We start from the raw sequence: 25,800 nt of genomic DNA on the forward strand, positions 1-25,800 counted from the left end.
CGAGTGGTTGGGTAAGCTTGTACTATTTTGTGATGTGTAAGGTATACCATCCCTACTTCCGTCTTCTAGGTCACTGTTACTCAATCAACCATCACCCCTAAAATTAACTTTCCATTTTAAAAAAAAACAAAAAAACAAAAAAAGTTCAATGTGGTTCCATCCGCCTTTGTAGGGCTTGGTAGGCCAGTGGGCAGTTGACGAGTATTCTTTGTTTGATGCCGTGTCCTCTTTGGGATGACTACTTGGACTCCCTTGGTAAGATAACCATCACCTCTATAGTCTTGGTGGGCCACTAGCCAGATGATGTGCATCCTTTGTTCGATGCCCTGGCTGCTTTGGGGTGGGGCACCTTGGGGTAAACTTTGCAAGCCTTCCCTTTTAGGCTTAGTTTTGGGCGTGAGAGGGGATGTTGATCTAAAACACGCTTTATAGCCGATAAGCATTATTAAAACAGCCCCAAAACATGCTTAATTAATAAAAAACACAAATTTGGTACATGGTTTGAGAGAGTTTCTGTGGTCCCTCAAAACACTAAATTTTTTTGAACCCTTCAACATCTATAGATAGATGGGCTGCCTATCATTCAGCCTTATCCTTTTGTGCAGATTTCTCACTCTATCATGCAGATTTCAGCCATCAGCCACCTACCGTTTGGTGTCATTAACTATAGCGCATCACTAGCTCTAGGTGGCTTGTTTTCAGCCATTGCCTTGTTGTTTGGAGGTCTCTATCTACTGTGTCATCATAGCACCTGATCAGCCTGCATTTTTAGTATCTGGTGCTAGAGGCAATAGGCTGTTGCCATCTCTCCCACCGATGATTGTTGCAGTACCTACGTTTTTGCTATCCAGTAGGCCATCTACATTAGCAAACAGCTCTCCTGTTGTCGCATCAGTTCCTTGACACTCTAGTGATCAGCATTTGGTGTTTCCCACACTCCGACACTCTAATTGGTGATCACAACACTTGGGATCCGTCTCTGATGGATGTCACTCTCCGACACTGCATTGCTCTACCCTTGGGCATTCTGCACACTCTTACATTCATTTACATCATTCATTGACTTTGGAGTTTCTTCTCTTTGTGTTTAAGTTTTGAGTTTTTGCGTTTTGTATTTCATGTTTAGGGTTTGAGTTTTGCTTGTCTTTGTTGGAGTCTTTGTGATTTAGTCTTAGTCATCCATGTTGTGTTTCCTTAGTGCAAACCCTAGCATATCTTCACAAGAGCCCTCGAAGCATCCTCTCTGGCATGCAGATTTGTTGGAAATGTCCCCACCACACACCCCACCCACAGCAAAACCCCCCTTCCCGGTTTGCCTTTCCCATTCACTTCCTAAAGGACTCCATCCAAGCAGCTCTCCCTGGCAGGCCAGCCAGAATCACACGGGTGTTACTCTTGGGAGAGGAATGCTTTAGGCTTCAGCTCATAGGCTTGAGCTCACTCGCCCAAGTAGGTGGAGGCAATGCTTGCCACCAATCTGCTCAATGTCAGGTCTTGAGTGGTCTATTTTGGCAAATGGATCAAGGGCTGGGACTACCCATCACACTTGACGATGGCACTGCCATCATTATTTATTTTGTTGGCTTCGATGTGTTCTTCGCCCCATACCTGCTGGAGATTGGTAGTGCCTTCAGCCATGTCATATAGAGAGATAGGACGTTTATCATCATAGTCTTGGAGAACCCACATCAATACCCATCTATTAGAGTCATTCTGTTCATAGAGTCCTTACACGCCCTCCCCCAAAACATTAGGATCCCTCTGTCCACAAGGGCCTTTTCATCTAGCCGGCGGGCTCCTAAGTAGATGTAGAATCCAGGTTAATTCTGTTTAGGGGAAAGGAATGGGACTATGCCATATGGCAGAGAGGTTGAGCTTCGCACCCCTCTCGTTTCCCATTCTCCATGAACCAAGTGCAGCATAAATCCGCTTCAACTTTGTTGTTTCTACGTAAAGTGGTACATCTGGAGCTCGATGCTAGCTTCTCCCTAGAGACTTTGCTAATAGGAAACGAACCCTGACCTCAAGTCGATCCCAAGTGGGAACAGCCAGACCTTCCACTCGGGGCAGACTTGGGAAGACCTAGATCACAAACCCTTACTTATGGATGTTGGGTTGCAGAGTCACGAAGCATGGAGTAAGTTCTTGGTGTTCCAAGTCACGTTTATGACTGCAATGCGTGCTTCGGATTATCGTCAGAGTCTAGGCATGATGAATATTGTGGACCGCATCTATAATCCTTCACCCCTGTATGCGGAACGAAGATGGACGAGAGAATCAGGAATATACTACATAGCAGCCCACCGACTCGCATATCTTCAGACCAACTTGAAGAGAATCAAGTGGATGGAGGATTTAAAGATCGTGAAGCTGTTTATCTTTGTCGAAGCTCACGCAAACCCAACCTTGCATGTTGGCAGTCGGCAAGTCAAGCAGAACAAGTATGTTTATAAAGAAGTGGCTCGGGTGATCTGTGCAAACAGGATCAAAGTGTTAGGGCGCTATGAGAAGAATGGGTATCAAAGGAAGTAATACCCCAAGCTTCCTATAACTTATCGTTTCCTGAAAATCCACGACCCCACTCCTTATTATTACTCAGTCCCTATAGCCAATTGTAACACAATCCTATTTTTCCCAAACTGATGTATCGATCAGCTTGTCCTACGTTTCCAAAATAAAATGTACACAAAGGGTTATGCCCTCATGAATAAATAAGACTTTTTACTATTGTCTATCCTGATTGTAAATGTTGGCAAAGGTGTTAAGTGATTAAGTCACTTGGCTAAAAGCTGTGCAAGTCATAATAATGTGATATGGGGAACGATTGATAAGTTGTTAACATAAAGAATCTTATTGTCGGAGAGTTATCTTTGAGGCTATTGGGACTCAATTCTGTTTCAGTACGGCTTACCATCCCCAAACTGATGGTCAAACGGAACGAGTCAATCAAGTCATTGAAGATATGCTTAGGGCATACTGCTGTCGCGAACCCAAAAGGTGAATTGAATATTTGCCGCTAGTTGAGTTTGCCTACAATGCTTCTTACCAACAAAGTATTCAGATGATCCCTTTTCAAGTATTGTATGGGCACGATTGTCGTATCCCTTTGAGCTTCTCGGATCCAACTTTGAGGGTAGAAGCTTCAAGGCAGATGCTGGAAGACATGGATGATCAAATCAAGTCAATAAGGCAGGACATCCAAGCTGCCAAGGATAGACAGAAGGCTTACGCTGACTTGAGACGGCAAGACAGATCCTTCATTGAAGGTGATATGGTCTTCATCCACGTACGCCCTAAAAAGAGCTCACTATCCTTGGGAGAGTACAAGAAGCTAAGTCCGAGGTATTATGGATCTTATAAAATCACTAAGTACCTAGGACCTAATGCTTACAGACTACAACTGCCAGCAACCCTAAAGATTCATAATGTATTCCATGTTAGCCTATTGAAAAAGTATCTACCTAATCCGAATCATGTACTTGATGACCAGCAAATTGTAATGCCTAGCCAAGGAGTCCTTGAACTATGACCTGATAGAGTCCTACATGTCAGGAAGAGACATTTAAGGTCAAGGACCTTAAGAGAATACGTGATCCAGTGGAAAGATTATCCCAAAGAGGATACCACTTGGATGGATGAAGATACTCTCAACCAACAATACCCCTAGGTCCTCTCGAGATGAGGACATCTCGATTCCTCAAGGGGGAGAGGATGTAATAATCCCGTGTTTTTTCTCCCATAGGAACACCCCCTCCCCTTTTTAATTTCAAAAATATATATATATCAACAGTTCAAATTTTTTTAACCCCCCTCTCTCTCCCTGCTGACAGCACGTCGAGAAGAGAGAGAGAGGGAGTGGTGGTGATGGGGGGCATGCAGCCCCCCCAAGTGGGAGAGGCGGCCATGCCACCCACCTCCTCCCCCTCCTATATAAGGGGAGGCCCCTCTCCTTCCTCGGCTACACAAGGAGACTACGCCCCTCCCCTTCTCTACGTCGCCACATCTGCGGGAGCTACTGCCGGACCTCTGGGCCGTCGTCTGAAGAATACCCCCCCTCCGTTCACAGTAACAGCCCCCCCCCCCCCCCCCCCCCCCCCCCCCCCCCCCCGGGGCTTTCAACTGTAGCCACCCCCCTCCTGATCACCAATCGCCGCGGGCCCCCGTGAGGGAGAGTGAGAAGAAGGACTGGGAGAGAAAAGGGAAGAAGAGGGAGAGAAGAGAAGAAGAGGAAGAGAAGGAGAAGGAGAGAAGAAGGAGTGGGAGAGAGAAGAGAAGAAGAGGGAGAGGAGGAGGAGGGAAGAGAAGGAGAGAGAGAAGTAGAAAAAGGAGAAAAAAAGAGTAGAAGAGAGGAGAGGAGAAGAAGAAGAAGAAGGAGAGAAAAAGAGAAGAAGAAGAGAAAGAGAGGAAAGGAGAAGAAGGAGAAAAGAAGTGGGAGACGGAAAAGAAAAAGAAGAGAAGGAGAGAGAGAGAGAGTAGGAGAATAAGAGAAAAGAAAAATAAGAGGAGAGAGAGAGAGAGAGAGTAGGAGAATAAGAGAAAAGAAAAAGAAGAGGAAGAGAAGAGGAATAGAAGAAGGAGAAGAGGAGAAAAATAGGTAGACGGGGAAGAGAAGAGGGAGAGAAAAAGGGAAGGAGAGAGAGAACGGAAAGAGGAGAGGGAGAGAAGAAGAGAAGGAGAGAGAGAAGAAGGAAAGAAGGAGAAGAAGAGAGGAAGAAGGAGAAGAGGAAGAGCAGAGAGAGAGAGAGAAGTAGAGAAAAAGAGAAAGAACACAGAGAGAGAGAGAGAGAGAGAGAGAAAGAAGGAGAGGGAGTGAGAGTTGGTGAGTAACTTCAAGGAGGCACACTCAAACCACCCCCTCGGCGAAGGACCCCGTCCAGCGATCTTTCCTCCTCGAACCTGTCATCCTGAAAACCATTAAGGTCTGAACTGTCCAATCTCCGCGAGGCGAATGGCTCCCAAGAATAAATTCACGGACAGCGTAGGTGCCAAAGCTACTGGTAATGCTGGAGAGGCGAGCGGAGCGACCAACGCAACAAACACGAATCAAACCCAGGTTCTAAGCTTTAAAATTAATTATGTATTATTTCTCGTGGATGGAATGAAGGGGTTAGCTACGTGCATGGCATAAGAACGAGTCTTAGGATTTTTTGTTTACTCTAAGCACTAGGTTACATGCGTGAAATGGTAGAGTATGGAATTCACATAAGTTTATATGCATGATAGCTTTTACACACATAAAATGATAAGGTTATCACCTTACTTCACATAAATTGATAGCTTTTTAACCAATTCAATGCATGAATAGTCATTTAGAATTCATGTTTCGTAATCATGATTAAAAGGAACACATGAAATATTAGTTTCTGTTCATGAGATACACTTGCACCGTTGGACAAAAACCTAAACTTTCATATACGCAAGTCACATGTGATCCGGTACATTAGGAATAAGTACTCGTTGCCAGGAATGAAGAGAGATAAAGGTCATTTTGGATGTACAACTATACTAAATGCACCATGTGCACGATGAATAAGGTTGATTGGAAAATTCTGCATAGAACCGCACTAAGAGAAATGGAAGGAACGCATGCATCTAGATTGTATCTTAAAGGCCTAAATGAAGAGTCCTATGTTGCAAAGTGTATTAACCGAACTTGGTTAGAACTCGAAGAATAAAAGACCTTTGGTTGGGTTGTGAATGAAGACATGTCCGTTGCCTTGATTGTCCAGTTAATGCTTGGGTTAGGTTAGGATACCATAAGGTAAAACCCAAGGGAAAAGGGCAAGTCAAAATAAGTTAATTTACCAAGAACATTTCCTTGCGTAATCTTGTTGAGATTATTGGGATCTCGCCAAGTTGCGAACGATCCAGGATCGGATGCTGGGAGCATCCGGGAAAAAGACCCAAGATCGAATGTTGGGAGTATCCGGAAAAAAAAGAGTCGCACCTTAGCAGTTGGTTGTGCAAACGGCCTCCAAAATGCTTGTGATTGTACACTTAGGTACATTATTTGATCCTCTTTGCTCAAGGAACTAATTCAAGGAAAACACTTAATGCTTCAAGTTAAGGGCCTGGAGGGAGAGGCAGGAACAGTTACCTCCGATTGTCTGCCTGGCTCCATCCAAGGGGATTGTTAGCCGCACCGGGTACATGGATCTAACCCGCCCCGAGAAGTCTCTCCGTGGGTGCTGCTTGAAGCGGGAGGACGCTTGAGTGCCAGGGGAGGCTCTGGCTGTAAATCCCTTGCCTCCAGGTCCCGCACAAGAGGCCGACATGACTCGAGATGGGATCTCGAGGCCCGTCTACTAGTCAACGGGCGGAACTTGGAGCAACAATCCTGTAGATTGTTGGGATAGCCTGCGGGCGTGATATTGGATGTACTCCGGATTTTGATAAATAAAGAGCAGATATTGGAGAAAAAGGAACTTGCTTGACATTGTTTTTGTATCAGTGTCTAAGTTGCGTGAAGGATCCCGTCATTAATTTGATTAATTAAGGAAGCTGCTTTTGCATGTCAAAATGTAATGTGATAGGTAATTAGATAACTAAAGCAAACTAAGAAAAGTGCGGTGGACGTGACTTAGGTCCGTCCTACGGAAGGGTGATCCCGTTAGCTGGGAATTTTTCTCAAATGATGAGATAATAAGACTATGAAGACTTAATGTTAGTAGATGTAGAATCCTGGTTAATTCTGTTTAGGGGAAAGGAATGGGACTATGCCATATGGCAGAGAGGTTGAGCTTCGCATTGTTGGGTATTTGACTCACGCCTCACTTATGCCTACGCTCATATGGGAGTGTCGGTGATCAGTAGGACACTGGGGCACTTTTTACTCTCGGTAGGAGAGGTTTTTTCCCCAGACTTATAGTCTTATTGTCGTATGTGCTTTATGTGCTTATGTTACACACTTATGGGCACTTACCGTGTGTCAGGTATAAACACTCCCTACAACCCTAAGGTTTAAGGGTTGTACTTTGTACTTTCATGTTACACTCTTTCAGTCTATTCTCTTGGGTATTGTGCTTCACTCTATCTCTCTCACTCTCACACTATCTACTACACTCTCAGCTGCACCTCGATCCTCTCACCTCACATTTGGTATCAGAGCTTAGGTTCTGTTTAGCTGAGGCCCTATTCAGCTTAGCTCCATTCAGCACTCAGGAATCTCTGCTCAGGTCCAGCCTCAACCTTCAGAAGGAGACACCCTGCTCCTCTGCTTTGCACAGCAGCGCCTCATCCTCAGCAGCTCGACCTACTCTGTTGGAGTAACCATATCTCATCAACCAGACCATATCTCTTCGAGCTTTCTTCTCGAGAGTTGTTCTTTAGGTCAAGGCATAACTTCTTGGCACAAAAATCAAGGAGATTGATGCACACTATGCCCAGAATTTGCATTTTTCCAAATCTGGGTGCAGTTTTGACAACGACCACTTTGAAGGCTTAGATCTCTCAACTCGAGTAAAACGAGTACAAATCCTCTTAGGGGGAGTTAGACCCATCAGTGAGGGTCCTCCATCTCAAAGGGTTTGAGCAGACTTGACCTGTGGAGATCGTGGGAGCTCATTTACCAGTCGTTGGTCCTTGTTTTGACAGGATAGCCATAGCCACTTACCTTCAAGCTCATTTTTCCTTCACTTTCTCTCTCATGCCACTTAAACCAAGATCATCAAGTCAAACTCAGGCAACAAACATCAAATTTCAAACTAGTATCTTTTGATACTTCATTGCCATTGCTTGTGTCTTTTGATACATACAAAGATCAACTCATTGCCGGTTATTCTCAGTCATTTGAAGCTGATTTCCATCATGGAAATGACCAAAATCAAGTCTTTTATGAAGATGATTCTTATGAAGAGTAACATTACTCTTGTTGTTGAATTCAACTACATGGAAGACTTGTCTATTCCGCTTGCAGGGGTGGATGGATTTATTTGTTTTGAAGAGTAATCGATGAATTTATTTGAAGATTTTGAAGAACCTCTCTGAAAAACGAGGACTTATAAAAGAGACTTCTTGAGTGGTCCTTTGCCTACTGCGAGAGGTCCCTCACGATCAGAGGGTACAGCAGGGGGTTCTTCACCGCCAGGAACATGCCTGTGTTGCCAGTTCGTTGCGAGACAACCTGTAGAGCCCGTTTGTTCCAAGAGCTTCGTCTTCGCACAAGATGACAAGTGATGGGAAGCTCTTGATCTCAGCTCTGCTCTAATACCACTAGTGCGTAGACTGGATGTTGGACGCGTGCATAGTGAATGACGAAAGGTCCTCGAGAACAAAGAACTCTACAAACCTTCATAATTTCAAGTACAAAGAAAAAGTAAATTTGCCCGACATGAGACAAAAGAGACAAATTAGGTGCAATCTTCCCCCATGCCTTCCGTGAGCGCTTCACAAGGCATGTATTTATAGATTTATTTATCTTCAAGATAAAAAATAGCCCACTTTACAAATAGCATGCTTTTGCTTTTGCGTTTGCGTTTGCATTTTCCCAAATATAAAGTAAGACGTTTGGACGTCCAAAAGTCGAGCTATGTCCAAATACAAATATCAAATAATGAAATATTTAACCGAGCGCCTATGAGCATACAAGATAATAAATGTTTTGTCAAGCACTTTAATAAATAAGCACACTTAAATAAATATTGGTGCCACGTCTCTAGTGATAAGGCGCACATCCATAAAAAATAGTAATTTTTCTAGGCATTTGGATTCACGTCATCGCCCAGTACTACCCAACGTAAACATTGCCTGCTCTATACATCAACTAAAGCATTCACAATTGTTAGAAAATAATTAAATTAAAACTAACAAAAGTGAATACCTAGCAATCTTCAGCTACAAAATAGTTAAATAGGCTGGAACTTTGTCCTAACCTTAGTTTAATTTGAGTGCATACTCTAAACTCGTGAATGTCCATTAATTTAATATGTGTTTTACAGAATCACCCGCTGTGGAATCACTCACGTGCACATTAAATTAATCTGACGCACGAAAAGGACAACCGTCCCCGTCAACTTCTCACACAAGAAATCTTGTGTACGAGCCCCAACAAATAAATAGTTTTACGGAATCCACCGTGAAATATGCCTCTTGGCATCATATATCATGATCTTTCCTTGGTGACTTCTCAAAGAGATTGGAGAAAGGTTTTAGACCAAGAATGATCTCACTCTTTCTTTGGTTACCTCTACAAAGGAATCCAGCAGTTGGTACATGGTTGGCTATGCCAAAGACCTTGTTCCTTGTGTTAAATGAAAGAAGCCAAAGGAGGCACAAAGATAGCGCATTTGGAGTTTCCCTAGGGCTCAGGAGACTTAGAGGAGAGCCATTAGGATGGTGTTTCATGGCACACCAAAATCTATAATTTGCACTTAGGGAACAGGTTGTTGGGTCACAGAGACAGAGGCCCAACTTGTGGATGTGCAGATGTACAAGGGTATCCTATTTACCTTGTCTTGGGGCAGCTTGTGAGCAAGATCGCCATGCAAGATTCTCATAGATAATGTGAACCCAAGGACATTGCAAATGGGATCTTAGCGCTACCATTATTGCTTGGTACTGTTGGTGGGAGTAAAGACACCTCTGCCTAGCCGCCTGTGTATTACTATACTGACAGTCACCGCCACTGCATACTGCAGGTGGCGAGTACCCGTCACCATCACTTTATTCTTTATTCTTTTAGTGAAAGTTTGAATAAAGGAAGGCCCAGTCACACATTGTGACTGTTGGAGTTCCCATTTCTAGTCTCTCTCTTTCTTGCTCTTACTCTCCCGCCATAGCTCTCGAGTCTAACCTTCGATCCGTCGCTCCCTTTCAACTGGTATCAGAGCTTTTCTTTCCGACTCTTGAGCTTGGTTTGTGGCATTCTCAGCATCCCATCGACTCCCTACTTGCATTGGGTTTCCTTCTTGGCAGCCATATCCGACTCCTTCGAGCTCCCGTCACTCCCCGACTTCCCAAGCACCTTCCCGGCATTGTTGGGCACCTTCAGGGCATTACATCAGAGGTATTTGCTCATTTTCTTCAGGGTTTACTTCAATTCTCAAGTCTCACAGGCTGTAAACAAGTTGTGGGCAGCCATAGCTCATACCTCTTGGAGCTTCCTTCACCTGGATCTTACTTCCAGTCTATCAAGGCTTGCTGAGGCTTAGTGTAGGCCTTCTTTGGTCCTCATTTGTCCCCCCTTTGGGCCCCATTGTTGACACGTGGGACAGCAGACCCCCCCAGCTAGCTCACGTTTTTTTTGCGCCTATTTCAAAATCTGACCCAAAAATCACTCTTTTTATCATATCTCAGGCATTTGAAACCCGATACAAGCAAGGTAAGAGTCTAAGTTGGGATTTTAGCACGCTTCGGACACGATGGTGATGTCGGATTTGCCAAATTCTGATGACAGAATCTTCTGCAACAGATTTCAGGTCTGAGACAGCATTTATTTGTATGCCTATGCTTGTTTGGGCATGACTACCTAGCCGGTTTGATGCCTATTGCATCTCGATTGATTGGGGGATTGAAGCTACATGTAATGCTATGATTTTGGCCTGATTTTAGAACTGGAAATACACAATTTATAACAGTAAATGCACGCTGAATACTCTTGGACTGAAGCTATCTTTCATGCTTTGACATATGCCTATTGGTTCTGGATGTATGTCTTGGGTTATGCTATGATGTATTGATCATCAAGGGACGACTTTGAGCTTTTCATTGAATCCGGATGCTTTTGTAAGATTGAGCTTATTTTAGCATACGTTGAGCTTGAGTGCTCATTGAAGCTCCACCTTGGATGCATTTTGGATTATCTGGAGTAGTCTTGGATGTTACTTGGCTTGTCAGAGTTTGGATTGGGATGTATTTGATGTCTTACATGCTTACGGATGCTACATACGGATGCTCTACCGCCTACATGTTCGGGATGTACTATTGATGTATTGTCTTGGACTTATATCATTGGCACTATGTCTTGCCTTGGCTTGAGCTCTTGAGCTCGTACATACAACTTTTGTGCCAGTGGGAGCATTCTTGAATGCTTATCAGACATTGAGCAAGCGGTACTTTTATGCATTGAGCCATTACATGCCATTGAGCGGTTACAGACACTTGAGACTTTGGGACTTCTTACCTTTTGGGATGATACATCATATGTCTTGGTTCACTGTATGCTTATGAGCTAAGTCTCAGTTTTGGATCCGTATCTTTGTGAATTGGCACCTACTTGTGTCAAGTTTTGGTAGTGGCAAGAACACTTTGCCTTGTTGCCTGGGGGGTATGCCTACTCACTAGCAGATGTTTGTATGACATACTTGGGTGTTGGATTCATGCTTATCGACCGTCATATGCTTATGCTATGCCCGCATGATGCTGCCTTTGGTCTTGGTAGTATCTGATTGCCTTGGGATCCGATTTTGGCACTGTTAGCTCTCTTTTATTGAAATCTGAACATACGGATGCTCTACCGCCTACATGTTCGGGATGTACTATTGATGTATTGTCTTGGACTTATATCATTGGCACTATGTCTTGCCTTGGCTTGAGCTCTTGAGCTCGTACATACAACTTTTGTGCCAGTGGGAGCATTCTTGAATGCTTATCAGACATTGAGCAAGCGGTACTTTTATGCATTGAGCCATTACATGCCATTGAGCGGTTACAGACACTTGAGACTTTGGGACTTCTTACCTTTTGGGATGATACATCATATGTCTTGGTTCACTGTATGCTTATGAGCTAAGTCTCAGTTTTGGATCCGTATCTTTGTGAATTGGCACCTACTTGTGTCAAGTTTTGGTAGTGGCAAGAACACTTTGCCTTGTTGCCTGGGGGGTATGCCTACTCACTAGCAGATGTTTGTATGACATACTTGGGTGTTGGATTCATGCTTATCGACCGTCATATGCTTATGCTATGCCCGCATGATGCTGCCTTTGGTCTTGGTAGTATCTGATTGCCTTGGGATCCGATTTTGGCACTGTTAGCTCTCTTTTATTGAAATCTGAAATTTATTACAGCAAGCATATATGTATGGACTGACATGGATTTTTCATGCTGAAACACTCTGAAATGATGTACTTTCACTAGAACTTGGTAGGCAGCAGCTTTGGTTCCACTTTCCTCGCCATTTTCCCTCGATTTTGGTGATTTTTTTTGTTATTTTTTGCAATAAACAGCAAGCAGTTTTGAACTGTCTACAGTCTTCTAGCCTACATTATGGCGAGTTCGTCCACTGATCATGCTATTTTCAATATCACTAAGCTTGACGGTACGAATTACTTTTACTGGAAGAGCCAGATTTGGCAGGTGTTGGTGAGAAAACGCAGATCAAACCTTTGAGGTTAAGCGGGCATCTGCCTGCAACTATGCCAGATGAGGAATGGCTTGAGCTTGATGAGTTATGCAAGTCCACTATTGTATTGTCTCTCACAAAACAGGTTCACTACAATGTATTTGAGAAAGAACAGAGTGCATGGCAATTGTGGAATAAAATCAAGAATCTCTATGACAAGAAAAGTCCAGCGAGTCAAATGTATTGGCTGAAGTAGCTTATGGATCTACACATGAAGGAGAATGTGACTATGTCTGCTCACTTGAGCCAGTTCCATGCTATACTCAAGAACTTGACTTCGCAGGACATCACTTTTGCAGAGGATGTCACTCCTCTTTTCTTGCTTGGTACTCTTAATGAGTCATGGGATGTATTCCGCACTGCATTATGTGCCTCTACTGCTACCTTGAAATTATATGATGTTGAGAGTGCTCTTCTGCAGGAAGAGGTTAACCGTAAGAATTTGGATGCCTCTCGTGTGTCTCATGCTATGACAGTTAGAGGCAGGAATGATGGATATGGAAAGCATGGCAGTGGTAGTTGCCGTGGACGAGATTCTCAGAAATCTGGGTCCAAGTCTCGTGGGAAGTCACATAGCAAATCCCGTGGCAGGAATGCAAATGTTACTTGTCACCATTGTGGGAAAAAGGGCCATGTTAGGCCACAATGCCATGAATTGTGCAATGAAATGCGCAAAGATAAGGGAAAAGACAAAGTACAGGATAAGTCTTCTGATTGCAATATAGTACCCGTAAAGTCCAGTGGTAAAATTGAAGAGATCAATGTTATGTAGCCTGAGAATGTTGATGATGATGATTATATCCTAGCAGCTTCTTCTAGTGCTTTGCAGATGACAGAGATACACTCTATGTATGCACAGTGTTGGCTCTTGGACTCAGGTACATCCTTTCATGTGACACCTTGCTGAGAGTGGTTTCATTCATACCGTACTATTTCGGGTTCTGTGCGCTTGGGTGATGACAACTCTCTTGATATTGTGGGCATTGGTGATGTTAGGCTGCAGTTTCCTTCTGGCAGCAGTTTTATTATGCAGGATGTACGTCATGTACCTGCTTTGACACGTAGTCCCATGTCAGCTGGACAGCTTGATGACCCAGGATATCATGTATGTTTTGGAGACTCTACATGGAAGATCACTCGTGGCAGACTTGTGATTACGAGAGGTGCCAAGGCTGGCAGTCTCTATCCCTTGATTGTATCAGCTTCTTTCCTTGATTATGTTTTGTCTGTGGGTTCTATCCCACATGTATCAATTTGGCATGCCCGTTTGGGCCATATGTCTTTGAAGGAAATGAAAATGCTTTCTGGTTTGCAATACTTACCGCCCTTTGATTATGCATGTTTTGATTCATGTGAGTATTGTCTTTATGGCAGACAGACTAGGTCTACGCATAAGAAGTCTGATAGGCCACGCATGAGTGAGCCCTTGGCATTGGTACATTCGGATGTCTGTGGACCCATGCCTTGTCAGTCTATGGGTGGTGCAAAGTATTTTTTTACATTCATAGATGATTTTTCACGGAAAGTTTGGGCTTATCCCATTAAGCTGAAATCCGATGTCTTGGCTGTATTTCAGAGATGGCTTGCATTGGTTGAGAACCGGTCTGGGTATAGGCTAAAATGCCTCAGGATAGATAATGGGGGTGAGTATGTCTCACGTGCTTTTGAGCAGTTATGTGATGAGAGGGGTATTAAGCTTCAGTTGACCGCTCCCTACACCCCCCCCAGAATGGTTTGACTGAGCAGATGAATAGAACCATCCAGGAGCATGTACACAGTATGCTTAGTCATGCAGGCCTACCACAAAGCTTTTGGACTGAGACAGTTAGTACAGCTATGCATGTTATAAACAGATCACCTTCTAGTGGCTTGGATTTCCAGGTTGCAGACGAGGTATGGACTGGAAAACCCCCCTCTTATGCACATCTCCGTGTCTTTGAATGTGAGGCATTTTGCCATGTGCCCAGGGACAAGAGAAGTAAGCTGGATCCCAAGAGTGTCAAATGCATTTTCCTTAGTTATGGGGATGCAGGCGAGATGGGTTACCGTCTCTGGGATCCGCAGGCGCGGAAAGTCATCCGTAGTCATGATGTAGTCTTCCATGAATACAAGATGCATAGGCAGCCTGAGAGAGTTGTTGAGATCCGCAGGGTCATATTTCAGGAGGAGCCGAGAGCTCCCGCACAGCCAGTTGGACAACCTACAGCTGCAGTAGATGCTCATGGTTAGGGCGTTGGACAGGCAGCTGGATAGGCAGCAAAGCCTACCGTAAGACGGTCTACTAGAGACAAACGTCCACCAGATAGATTTCAGCCCTCAATGCATTATGTCTTGGTTACAGATGCAGGAGAGCCTTTCACTTATGATGAGGCTATGCGCAAGGGTGACAGTCACTCCTAGGAGAGGGCTATGCAATCTGAGATAGACTTCCTACATAAGAATGACACTTGGGATTTGGTTTCCTTGCCTACGGGCAAGAAGGCTTTACCATGCAAGTGGGTGTACAAGCTAAAAAATACCCCTAGACACCCCAAGCCGGCATACAAGGCTAGATTGATAGCAAAGGGTTTTAAGGAAGAGCATGGTGTGGACTTTGACGAGGTTTTTTCTCCTGTGGTTAAGATAACCACCCTGCGCGTAGTCTTGGCTTTGGTTGCTCAGCTTGACTTGGATTTATACCAGATGGATGTTAAGACAGCTTTCTTACATGGGGACTTGCATGATGAGATTTATATGGAGCAACCTAAGGGCTTTGCAGAACCTGGCAGGGAGCACCTAGTGTGCAAATTGAAGAAAAGTCTTTATGGCTTGAAACAGGCACCTAGGGAGTAGTATCATAAGTTTTATGCCTTTATGCAGTCACAGGGCTACAGCCGGAGTACTATGGATCCATGTCTTTACACGAAGAAAGCTCGTGATGGTTCTTTATTGATTTTGGTACTCTATGTGGATGATATGTTGATAGCAGGGAAAGCTCATGATGAGCTAGATGCTCTTAAGGCTCAGCTCAAGAAGAGCTTTGAGATGAAAGATCTAGCACAGGCCGCTCACATACTTGGTATGCGCATTAGACGCGACAGGCATCAGAGACTCCTCTACTTGTCACAGAGGGAGTACATTCATAAAGTCCTTGAGCACTTCCGCATGCAGGACGTAAAGCCTATTGGCTGTCCATTGCCTTCTTATGTGAAGGCATCACAGGATAATTGTCCGCAGACAAAAGAGCAAAAGGCCGAGATGGCCGAGATTCCCTGTGCATCTGCAGTGGGCAGTCTTATGTATGCCATGATAGCCACTCGTCCAGATATTGCCTTTGCAGTTGGTGTTGTGGCACGCTATATGGCTACACCTAGCAAGAAGCATTGGGATGCCGTGAAGGGTATCATGAGGTACCTGAAGGGCACTGTAGATATGTGCATATGCTATGGCAGCCAGGATACAGGAGTCGTGGGGTACACTGACTCTGATTATGCAAGACATGCAGATAGTAGGAAGTCCACTTTCGGCTATCTATTCACCTATGCTGGAGGTGTTGTTTCTTGAATGTCCAGGGTGCAAAAATGCACGGCCCTTTCTACTACAAAGACCGAGTATGTTGCAGCCATTGAGGCTTGCAAGGAGGCCATTTGGTTGGGTCGTTTAGTTGTTGACCTTGATATTGATGCTATCCCTACACTGCATTCGGATTCTATGAGTGCTATTCAGTTAGCCAAGAATCCGGTCTTCCATGCGAAGACGAAACACATTGAGGTGAGGTATCACTTCATACGTGGGGTCGTTGAGGACAAGTCTGTTGATCTTGTCAAGATCTTGACTGACCAGAATCCTGCAGATCTGCTCACGAAAAGCCTCTCTACAGAGCGCTTTGCCTTCCTCAGGAGGTTGATGAGCGTGGGATGAGATGACGTCTTTCCTCATCCTGTTGTACATGTGTACGTTGTACTGTCTTTTTTCTTTTTCTTTTCACTCCTCACTAGGGTAGATTCGCCTTTAAGTGGGAGGTTGTTGGGGGTAAAGGCGCCCCTGCCTAGCCGCCCGTGTATTACTACACTGTCAATCACTGCCACTGCACACTGCAAGTGGCGGGTGCCCGTCACCATCACTTTATTCTTTATTCTTTTAGTGAAAGTTTGAATAAAGGAAGGCCCGGTCACACATTGTGACTATTGGAGTTCCCATTTCTAGTCTCTCCCTTTCTTGCTCTTGCTCTCCCGCCATAGCTCTCGAGTCGAACCTTCGATCCGTCGCTCCCTTTCAGGTACATATGGACCACCAGGTGCAGCCATGCTATAGATTCATTAGGCATATCTACTACAAAGACTCTCTATGATTTGTATACAGATTGTCCACACACTGTTTGGGAGATGAGAGAGGATACACGGAAGTTTGGAGACTTGAGGAGGAGGAGAAAGGCTTTTCTCAAGACCTGGGTTTCTGGCACTTTCTTCCATTGTCAGTCCCATATAGTCTAGCATTACGGTCCTCCCAACTGGTTATCCATGGAGGCCTTGTAATACACTTCCCCCTTGTATACAGATTGTCCACACACTGTTTGGGAGAGGAGAGAGGATACATGGAAGTTTCAAGACTTGAGGAGGAGGAGAAAGGCTTTTCTCAAGACCTGGGTTTCTGGCACTTTTTTCCATTGTCAGTCCCATATAGTCTAGCATTATGGTCCTCCCAACTGGTTATCCATGGAGGCCTTGGAATACACTTCCCCCTTGTTGTATTTTTTCTGGTATTAGAGGGCTGCTTTGTGCTTTCTATTTTGCCTTGTGATGTTTTGTCTTGAGGCCATTTCTTAATAGAATTTTCCTCTTCATCAAGATCATGATTGCTGGCATTGGTGAGAAGGTGAAACGAAGCTAGGCTTGTCAAATGGTATACTACATAGATATTACATTTCAGTACATGTAATTTTTTTTGCCCCTTTTCTTGGTGGGGGTTGGTTGGTGTTAGCTGATAAGAATTCAAGAGGATGGCCAGAAAATAGAATTTTCTGCCACTTCTCAACACTCTACTTAACAAGAAATTGCAGGGAAAAAGTTTGAAGCACTAAAAGGTAAAACATGAAAGGCATATTGCACAACCACAGTTGATGTGTGATGACTATTCCAAGTGTGAAAAGTAAGAAGGGAAGTTGTAGAAAGCTTATATGACTTGTCTTATTTAGAAGACTGGCTGTATGAGTTTTAATTACAACAAAGAGTGCTTCAATAATCTTAATGTACAATGCACATAAGAATCACAGTATGTCACAGAAGTTGAATATCAATTGCATGGTTCAGCACTTGAAAGGAAAAGGGAAAAAATATCTAGTGAGCAATTGTTTTTGTTTGAAGACATTTACTTGAGTTTGATACCCTTCAGGAAGTCCAAGGATGAATGCATGAGCATTTGCGGCCTTTGCTGCAGCTTCAATCTCTTCGATTGTTGCAGTTTCTCTCCCAAACTTAAGGTTTTCTATGATGCTTGTTGCAAATAAAGCAGGTTCTTGTCCAACGAGACCAACTTGAGTCCTGAGCCATTTTAAGTTCAAATCTCTCAAATTGAACCCATCAAGCATTATTTCACCTGCAAAAGAACACACGTTATGGTGTTATCTGTGAAAATATTATGTAGGCATAGGTTCCATCATAGGCAATATTTGTTCCCTACATTTTAACAACTTAAAAGGGCATGGTTTTCTTCCATTATTAAATAATGAGTGATTTACCTGATTTTATGGTGAACATTGGACACTTTTGGTGTGGAATTTTTCTTGCTCTGAGTTAATGTAAGAATCAGCCATGCATCTTACTTTACATGGACATCAGACACTTTCTGTTTCCTTTTCAAAATAGGGTGTGCTGATTATATTACTCAAAATCAAGGAAGGATGTATATGGGCACAACAACATGGCTGGTGCATAGATAGTCTACACCACATATACAAAAAACCTCTCTTCAAGGTGGGTATGAAGAGAATAGGAAAAAGGGCCATGGTCAGTGGGTGTAGCCCCCTTTGAGGTTAGCCTCCTGTAATGTGAAGAAGACATCATGTGATCTTAGGTGTGAAGAAACATTTGTCAAGTGCTTGAGGATGCTAAAAGTTACCTTTAGTTGCTCCCGGCGCCCACGAGATTAGTGAATGATGGCGGATCAGCATAGAGCCTTCCGTATATGCCATCCTGCAAGGCTAATAATGAGCTCCAAGACCTATGATTGCAACGCCAAGGGATCTAACACTTGCCAGCCAGGAAAGGCCTTCAGATCTACCACTACACAGGCACCAATCTCAATTGTGAAGATCATGCCTTGCATTCAACCTCATAGAGCAAGTTCTAACCCTAGCCAATTGACTCAGAGCAAAAGGCTCCCAAGGTGATACACCAAGGCTTGGCCCCAATAGTGTAGAATCTTACAAGTCCCTCTCCATACCAGTATGGCCCATCACATGACCAAAGACAACGCTTCAAATTCTACAGGCATTGTCACAGATGACGCTGATAGACCCCATCTTATTGCATGTGTCAGCAAGCTACCAATTGTAAGACCTCCATGCACAACCAACCACAAGGAGGCCCAGTCAAAAATCCCATAGGCGCTTTTAGAAAGAGTATTCGTGACGCCCAAAAATGCCTTGTTGCATCCAATGCCAGCTATAGCAGTCATCAATCTTATATGAAAATGTGTCTGCCAACCTGCGGTCTGTAGGAGAAGAAAATCACATAGTTTTTGAAAGTGATAAAGCTGTTCTGGCACCACTCTCATGGTGAGGGGGTCTTAATCCAGATCATCCAAGGCACTATCCTCCCCCGGCTATGGCCAGATTTCCAAGCCATCCACTAAATATGATTGTGCTCACTGAGTTGCAACTTACAATCCATCCATGTCCTTCACCTAGTTCTTCCAATCCCCCCCAACAATTTAAGGTTCTCTACTCCAAACTAGGTGTAGGCACTCGTGCCAGACGCACAGAAGGCTGCAAAGGAAGGAGAAACATGAAAGAGTAGTATGGACTGTAGTGAATATCATTGCAAAGAATGCCTCCAATCTCCATCTAGTGTGGCCAACATTCGTCAAAGACCTCTTGGAGGAGAGACTCCCAGGTCTATCTGCCCTGAGTGAGGCCCTAACCCCCAACTTGCCTAGGAAGGCCTCACTTTGAAAATCCAGATTGAGGATCCCCAAGCCTCCTCTTCCAAATCCTTTATATCAAATTCAGTTTTCAGCATGGCCATAACATTCTGTATCCCAGCATCATCATCTTCTATAATGATCAGATCATGGACATAGATGACTAATGTCATCAGACCCATACAATGCATAACAGGCTCTTGGAGGGGCTTGCTTCAACCCATACAATGCTTTATTCAGCTTGCACACATAATTCAAATACTAAGGGTGCATGTATTCTTTTGGTTGATCCATAAACACCTCTACCGTTCATTCTCCATTCAAAAGATTTTCTCTATGACAAATGAATGTACATGCTGCTGAGAAGCTCCAGCAAGAAACAATATACAGGTTGTCACTAACAAGACCTAGTTGACCACCAAAGTTCTACCAGCTAGGAAAGGAGGACAGTACTCCACTACATCAGCTTCCATCAGATGGAGCCAATCATTCATACAAATTGTTGGGCAGTCATTATAACAAGCCCACCCTTGGTTTACATTGTCTGTCTATGGCTGACAATGCCTTCATGTTTCTCAACGCAGAGAAGACAAATGTGGATAGAGCTATCTATCTTTGGGGGGTGATTGTGTCATGTCTCTCAAGGCAAAGGAGTCAAATGTGGATAAAGAAATAGCAATGTGAGGATCCTTTGGGTTGCCTCAGGTCTCTATGTGAATACCCAAAGCATCCCTTGTACAAGCAACTTGCTCTATATGGCTACTTGTAAGAAACAAATCATCAACATACAAGATGATGAACACAACAAGGCCATTTCCCAACCGAAAAAAAAAGGTTGGAGTAATGATATGATATCTTGAAACCATATATGCGGTCAATCACTGATGCCAAGCCCGGGGTGCCTGCTTGAGGCCATAGAGAGCCATATGCAAGTGATAGACATGATCTTCTTTGTTGGATACACTGAAACCTAAAGGCTGATCAACATAAGTCTCCTGCTCTAAGGCACCATTCTTTTCCCTAGAAAATGCAATTCTATAAATAACACCCCCAAAGAGGTAAAAATACAAAGTATGAAAAACACCTGTCTTTCCAAACCCATTCCCTTGGATCCCACTGTAACCTCTATAGGGTTCTCCTCTGGTAGACCAAGTGTCTCCATCCTCAATGCAAACAACTAGGTTAGGCCTAATGTACTATCTCCTATCACAATGCACCACTACTCTGATCCTCAACTGAGAGCAGCTAAACTTCACCTAATCCAAGTCCTCTCTTTTAAGTTGGCCATTCTCAATTTTAAAAGTGAATACCCTCTTTTTCTGGTCACAATCACAACATGTTCAATGTCACCTTTTGAGAAGAGACCTATCCATATATAAGAGGTGTATGTAGCTGTCCACTTGGGAGGAACTCCCTCTATCATTGTCTCCACATAGCTTTGGCACCCCTAAGGCCCTGCAATCTGTCTTGAAGTCTCATTGGTAAATCTTGAAAAGCAAAGCACTCCTCCCACTGTTGAGACAACCTACACAGTGAATCTTCCCCAAGCAAGATGGGGAAGATTCACTGTTAAAAAGAAAACCACTCCTCCCACTGTTGAGACAACCTACACAGTGAAATCTTCCCCAAGCAAGATGGGGCCTCTGTCCAAGGGTGTGGCTGGACTCTTATCTCAAGTGATGGTTGAAGTGAACAGGTGGTCTCATGTTCTCTTCAAATGAACTCCTTGGATCTTTGGCCCTGAATATCCTAGAAGATCCATAGGATGCTAGGCTGTTATGGTCCTCCATGTGCAGGTGTAATGGATTGTCATATCCATGGAAGTAGCTTCTCTCAAGGTCCCTTGCCTAAAAGAACCCTAATAATGAGTATAATCATCAGGGCTCTACTCTCGCAGTCTAGGTCAATGATTCCCAAATCACCTCTGGATCTAGGCTATTTGATAACATCCCAAGCTACCTTTGCCTTGGCCAAGCTCCTCTCTCATCCTAACCAAATAAAGTCCTTGGTGAGACACTTCACCCAACCAATGCATGACTCAGAGAATGTCCAACAAGAGGTGATATGCTGCAAGGCCACTAGGTGAAGCTGATTAGTGACCGCCACTCTGCTTGCTAAAGAAAGTCTATCAAGGGACAATGGCAGGAGTGGAGAGGCCAACAGCCATAGAGACACGCGGAGGGACTGTGGAGAGAGGCCACAGACGTTAGTCTGTCAGCCAATGCGGCACCACCTCAGCCTCTTATGGCTTCCATAAACACTTCCTTGGTTATCCAAGAGCCAAAGATTTCACAGCCCCTAATTGCAATAGCCCCATAAATAGAGGTGACAGTCCACAAATGTAGTGACACCAATGTTCCCCCAGGAGATGTAACAAGTCACTAACGCACCATTGTCTCCTCAACTCTTTGCTTACTAGGCAAAGATCCCAAAGTTGATCCCGTCACAGGTCCCCAACACCCACTAGGTGGGAGAAGCTTAGGAGATCCACAAGAGTGAGTGGGAGATAGAAGACTCAAATGCATATTCTAACAATGTCCCCCCATTATAGATTACAATAGAGCTAGTTGAGAGGATACTTGAGTGAGTGCCTGCTAAGAGGCAGCACAAACAAGTGTGTGTTGAGCTAGCATAAGCATCACATGTTGAATTAGCCACTTAAACAGCCCCAAAATGCTTGATTAATGAAAACCCTAAAATGGTGTGCAGTTCGAGAGTGTTTTAAAATGGTGCACGGTACGAGGTCCCAAAACTTTCTATAAATACGTAGGCTTCCCTTCATTCAGCCCAATCTCGTTCTTACAGGTGTTTCAGGCCCTCTAGCTTCATTGCCCACACCCTGTTCACAGAGGACATCTCAACTGAAGATGCCCGTTGCTGTCTACATCCATTTGGCACCTATTTCCAACCTCCATCGCGCAATCTACATCAATTTCTAATGTGTTTGCTGATCAGCCACATCATCTACAACTGGTGAACTACTAAACTGCTACATTTGTGATCTCCGACTGCTGCCATGTCGTAATCATACCTGCTGTACAGACTACCACATCATACCTGCATCTTTGCTGCGGTCGGCTTGCCACATCATCATCAGCTTGCTGTGTTTGCAGTTTTCTCCCTCCTCTGCTTGTCCAACACTAATCGCTCGCACCATGCATTGCTGTGTTCGCTGTTGTCTGACAGCAAGAGGCTGCCTTGCTACATTTCGGGATCCATCAAGAGTATGACACACTCTCCCACTCAGCACCTCTGCCTCGATCCTCAAGACACGAGAGTTTGGGGTATAATTTTCATTCCTACACGGTTTGTTTGTTGCATGAGCATTGTATATTTGGCACTCAATCATTGATTCAAATTTCCACTAACTTCACTGTCTCTGAGTTACCCTAACCTTAACTATGTTCTTTTGAGTTCATGCTTTGTGGTACACTTTCATTTATGTTTCTACATTAGGATAGTTCTTCACATGGTATTAGAGCAAGGTTCTCTTGCATGAAACCTCCGCCTTCGATTTGAATGCCCTTCACAAGAAGCACGAACAAAAGAATGCAAGATGATTTCGAACACATCTTCACCACGTCATCGTGATGCTCCCGAGCCTAGCACATCAAGACACATGACAGAGTAAGATTCACAGGTTTCTTCTCCATCCCACATGGCCGGAGAATCTTTGAACTACCATGGATTCCACTAACCATACAAGATCTCATGAGCCGAATACAATCTCATCCTCATGTATCAAGCTCAACAACAAATTGAAAGTAAATTTGAGACCTTCCCTTTAGATTTGATGCACTGGTCTAATGATTTTGCACAAAGTACAAAATGATCAATTTGATTCTAGTGATTCATCTTTTTCATCATTTGCATTTAATGGGCAAAAGGAACCTAACATCTACACAAATGACAAATCCATTTAATCTCCCATCCATCCCACACGCTAGTTCCGCTGCACCCTTCTTTCAACCTCCATTAAGTGCACCTTTCATGCCTTCACACATCATGCCACGGGGGTCCTTTACCTTTAGACACACCTTTTAGAACCATGTACTTTCCTCATCCAAGTGGTGTCTCCGTGATGGGGGTTCATCCTCCCATCCCCACACTTTCGAGCTTTTCATAGCTTGGGAATGTCACTCAGCCACCACCAAGTGTGGACCAGTTGGTACCACAATTTGCCTCCATGGCATTACCTCGTGGGCCTTTTGGTCATTTTGTTCTGTCCCAACCAGCCACTAGATAGGGCTCACATATCATGATGCTTCCACCTCCACCAACACTTTATGGAATTTCATGGTCTAGTGCCTCCACATCAATCTGTACCCATTGGACATTATCAACCTATTTCTGCCCACTTGCCTTCCCCTCCTACTTAACCCCCTCCAGACCTCGTTATTCCACCTATCAGACACCTCATGGTTTTTCCTCTTCATCAGCCAAGCATACCTTTAATGATAAGACTCATTTTAATAGGTCGAACTTCACTACTTAGTCAAATCTGATGAGACATGTCCTTGACTCCCAAAACTTGTGGGATCGTTTGCAAGGGTTGGAACCCCAACCCAATCCCGCATTTATTCCCTACAAGTTTGTCTGCTCATAAAAGGCTAGAAATGCCTCTGTAATTGTCGAGCTGATGCAATGTCTATTACTTGAATTTCATTCATAACTTCAGCATTTTGATTTAGCATCCGAGCGTTGGGCACACTTTGAGTGACCGCTATGCAGCTTAAGATAGGATCTGTCACATCAATTTGGATCATGAGCTCCAAAACTTTAAAATCACTAATCGGGATGACTTGAAAGTCAAGTTGACTGAGTATCGGTGCCTTCTTGTGGAGTTCTCTACCACCAAGGCTCCCAAGTCCTCGGAAGATTAGGTCGCATTGTTTCTAAATAAGCTACCGAGGAAATACTTCCATTTTCTGCAACAAGTGATCTCACAGCCCACTATGCCCACTTTGTATGAGTTCAAGTGTCAACTTCTATGTTACGTTCAGCTATTTGATTAGTTTCACAATTTGACCTCTTCAAAAGGGTCTGACTACTAGTCTCCTGTCCATTACTTAATTGAATACCACCTCTACTTTTTGCTCCAAAACTTATCACGCAAAAAAATGAAAAATAAACACACATACACATACACACAAAGTTCACTATGGTTCCATCCACCTTTGTAGGACTTTGTAGGCCATTGGACAACCAACGTGAACCCTTTGTATGATGCCTTGGCCTCTCTAAGGTGACCACTTTGACTTCCTTGGTAAGATATTTGTCACCTCTATAGTCTTGGTAGGCCACCCAGTAGCCACCATGCACTCTTTGTCAGATGCCTTGGCTGCTTTGGGGTGGGAGGCCTTGGGGTAAAAATCCATAGAAATAGAAACTCTCAAAACCTTGGATTTGACCTTCCTTTCTAGCTCAGTTTTTTGGCTTGAGGGGGGTGTTGAGCTAGCATAAGCATTACATGCTGAATTAGCCACTTAAACAGTCCCAAAAATGCTTAATTAATGAAAACCCTAAAATGGTGCATGGTTCGAGAGAGTTTTAAAACAATGCATGGTACGAGATCCGGAAACTTTCTATAAATAGGTAGGCTGCCCTCCATTGAACCCAATCTTGTTTTTGCACGTTTCACGCTCTATAGCTTTCATTGCCCACACCCCATTCGTGGAGATCTCAGCCGAAGCTGCCCGTTGCTGTCTACATCCATTTGGCACCTATTTCCAGCCTGCACCATGCAGTCTACATCGATTTCTGCCACATTTGCTAACCAGCCACATCATCTACGGCTAGTGAACTGCTGAACTGCTATGTTTGTGATCTGCGAAAGCCATATGGATTGCCACATCATCATACATGTGTTTTTACTATTGTCATCCTGCCATCTCATCATACCTACATTTTTACTACAGTCAGCCTACCACACCTCAATAGCTTGCTGTGTTTGCAATTTTCTCTCTCCTCTGCTTGCCCAATAGTAATCTAGGACCACATACTGCTACGTTTGCTGCTTTTCAACATTTGGAGGCTGCCTTGCTGCATTTCAAGATTTGTCAAGAGTATGACAGACTCTCCCACTCAGCAGCTCTGCCTCAGTCCTTAGGACATGAGAGTTTGGGGTACAGTTTTCATTCTTCCACAGTTTGTTTGTTGCATGAGCATTGTATATTCAGCATTCAATCATTGATTCAGATTTCCATTATCTTCATTGTATTTGAGTTACCCTAACCTTAATTGTGTTCTTTTGAGTTTATGCTTTGTCATATGCTTTCATTTATGTTTCTGCATTAGGGTATTTCTTCACAGTTTGGACTATAGAGCCACACCAATCTAAA

At 43.9% G+C, this 25,800-nt stretch overlaps 1 protein-coding gene across 2 annotated transcripts in view; it reads right to left on the reverse strand.

Moving 5' to 3' along the window:
* LOC148020972 (ABC transporter B family member 19-like) overlaps positions 1-25,800 on the reverse strand; it is a 174,099-nt gene that overhangs the window by 35,484 nt on the left and 112,815 nt on the right. For both annotated transcript variants that reach the window (XM_087698809.1, XM_087698810.1), the window contains one exon: positions 17,691-17,914. In XM_087698809.1, the coding sequence (XP_087554935.1) occupies positions 17,691-17,914 (224 nt within the window). The remainder of the gene's footprint in view (positions 1-17,690; positions 17,915-25,800) is intronic.

Source organism: Lygodium microphyllum, chromosome 18, assembly GCF_053477565.2.
Source record: "Lygodium microphyllum isolate KBCC chromosome 18, Lygodium_microphyllum_v1.1.10, whole genome shotgun sequence".
NCBI lineage: Eukaryota > Viridiplantae > Streptophyta > Polypodiopsida > Schizaeales > Lygodiaceae > Lygodium > Lygodium microphyllum.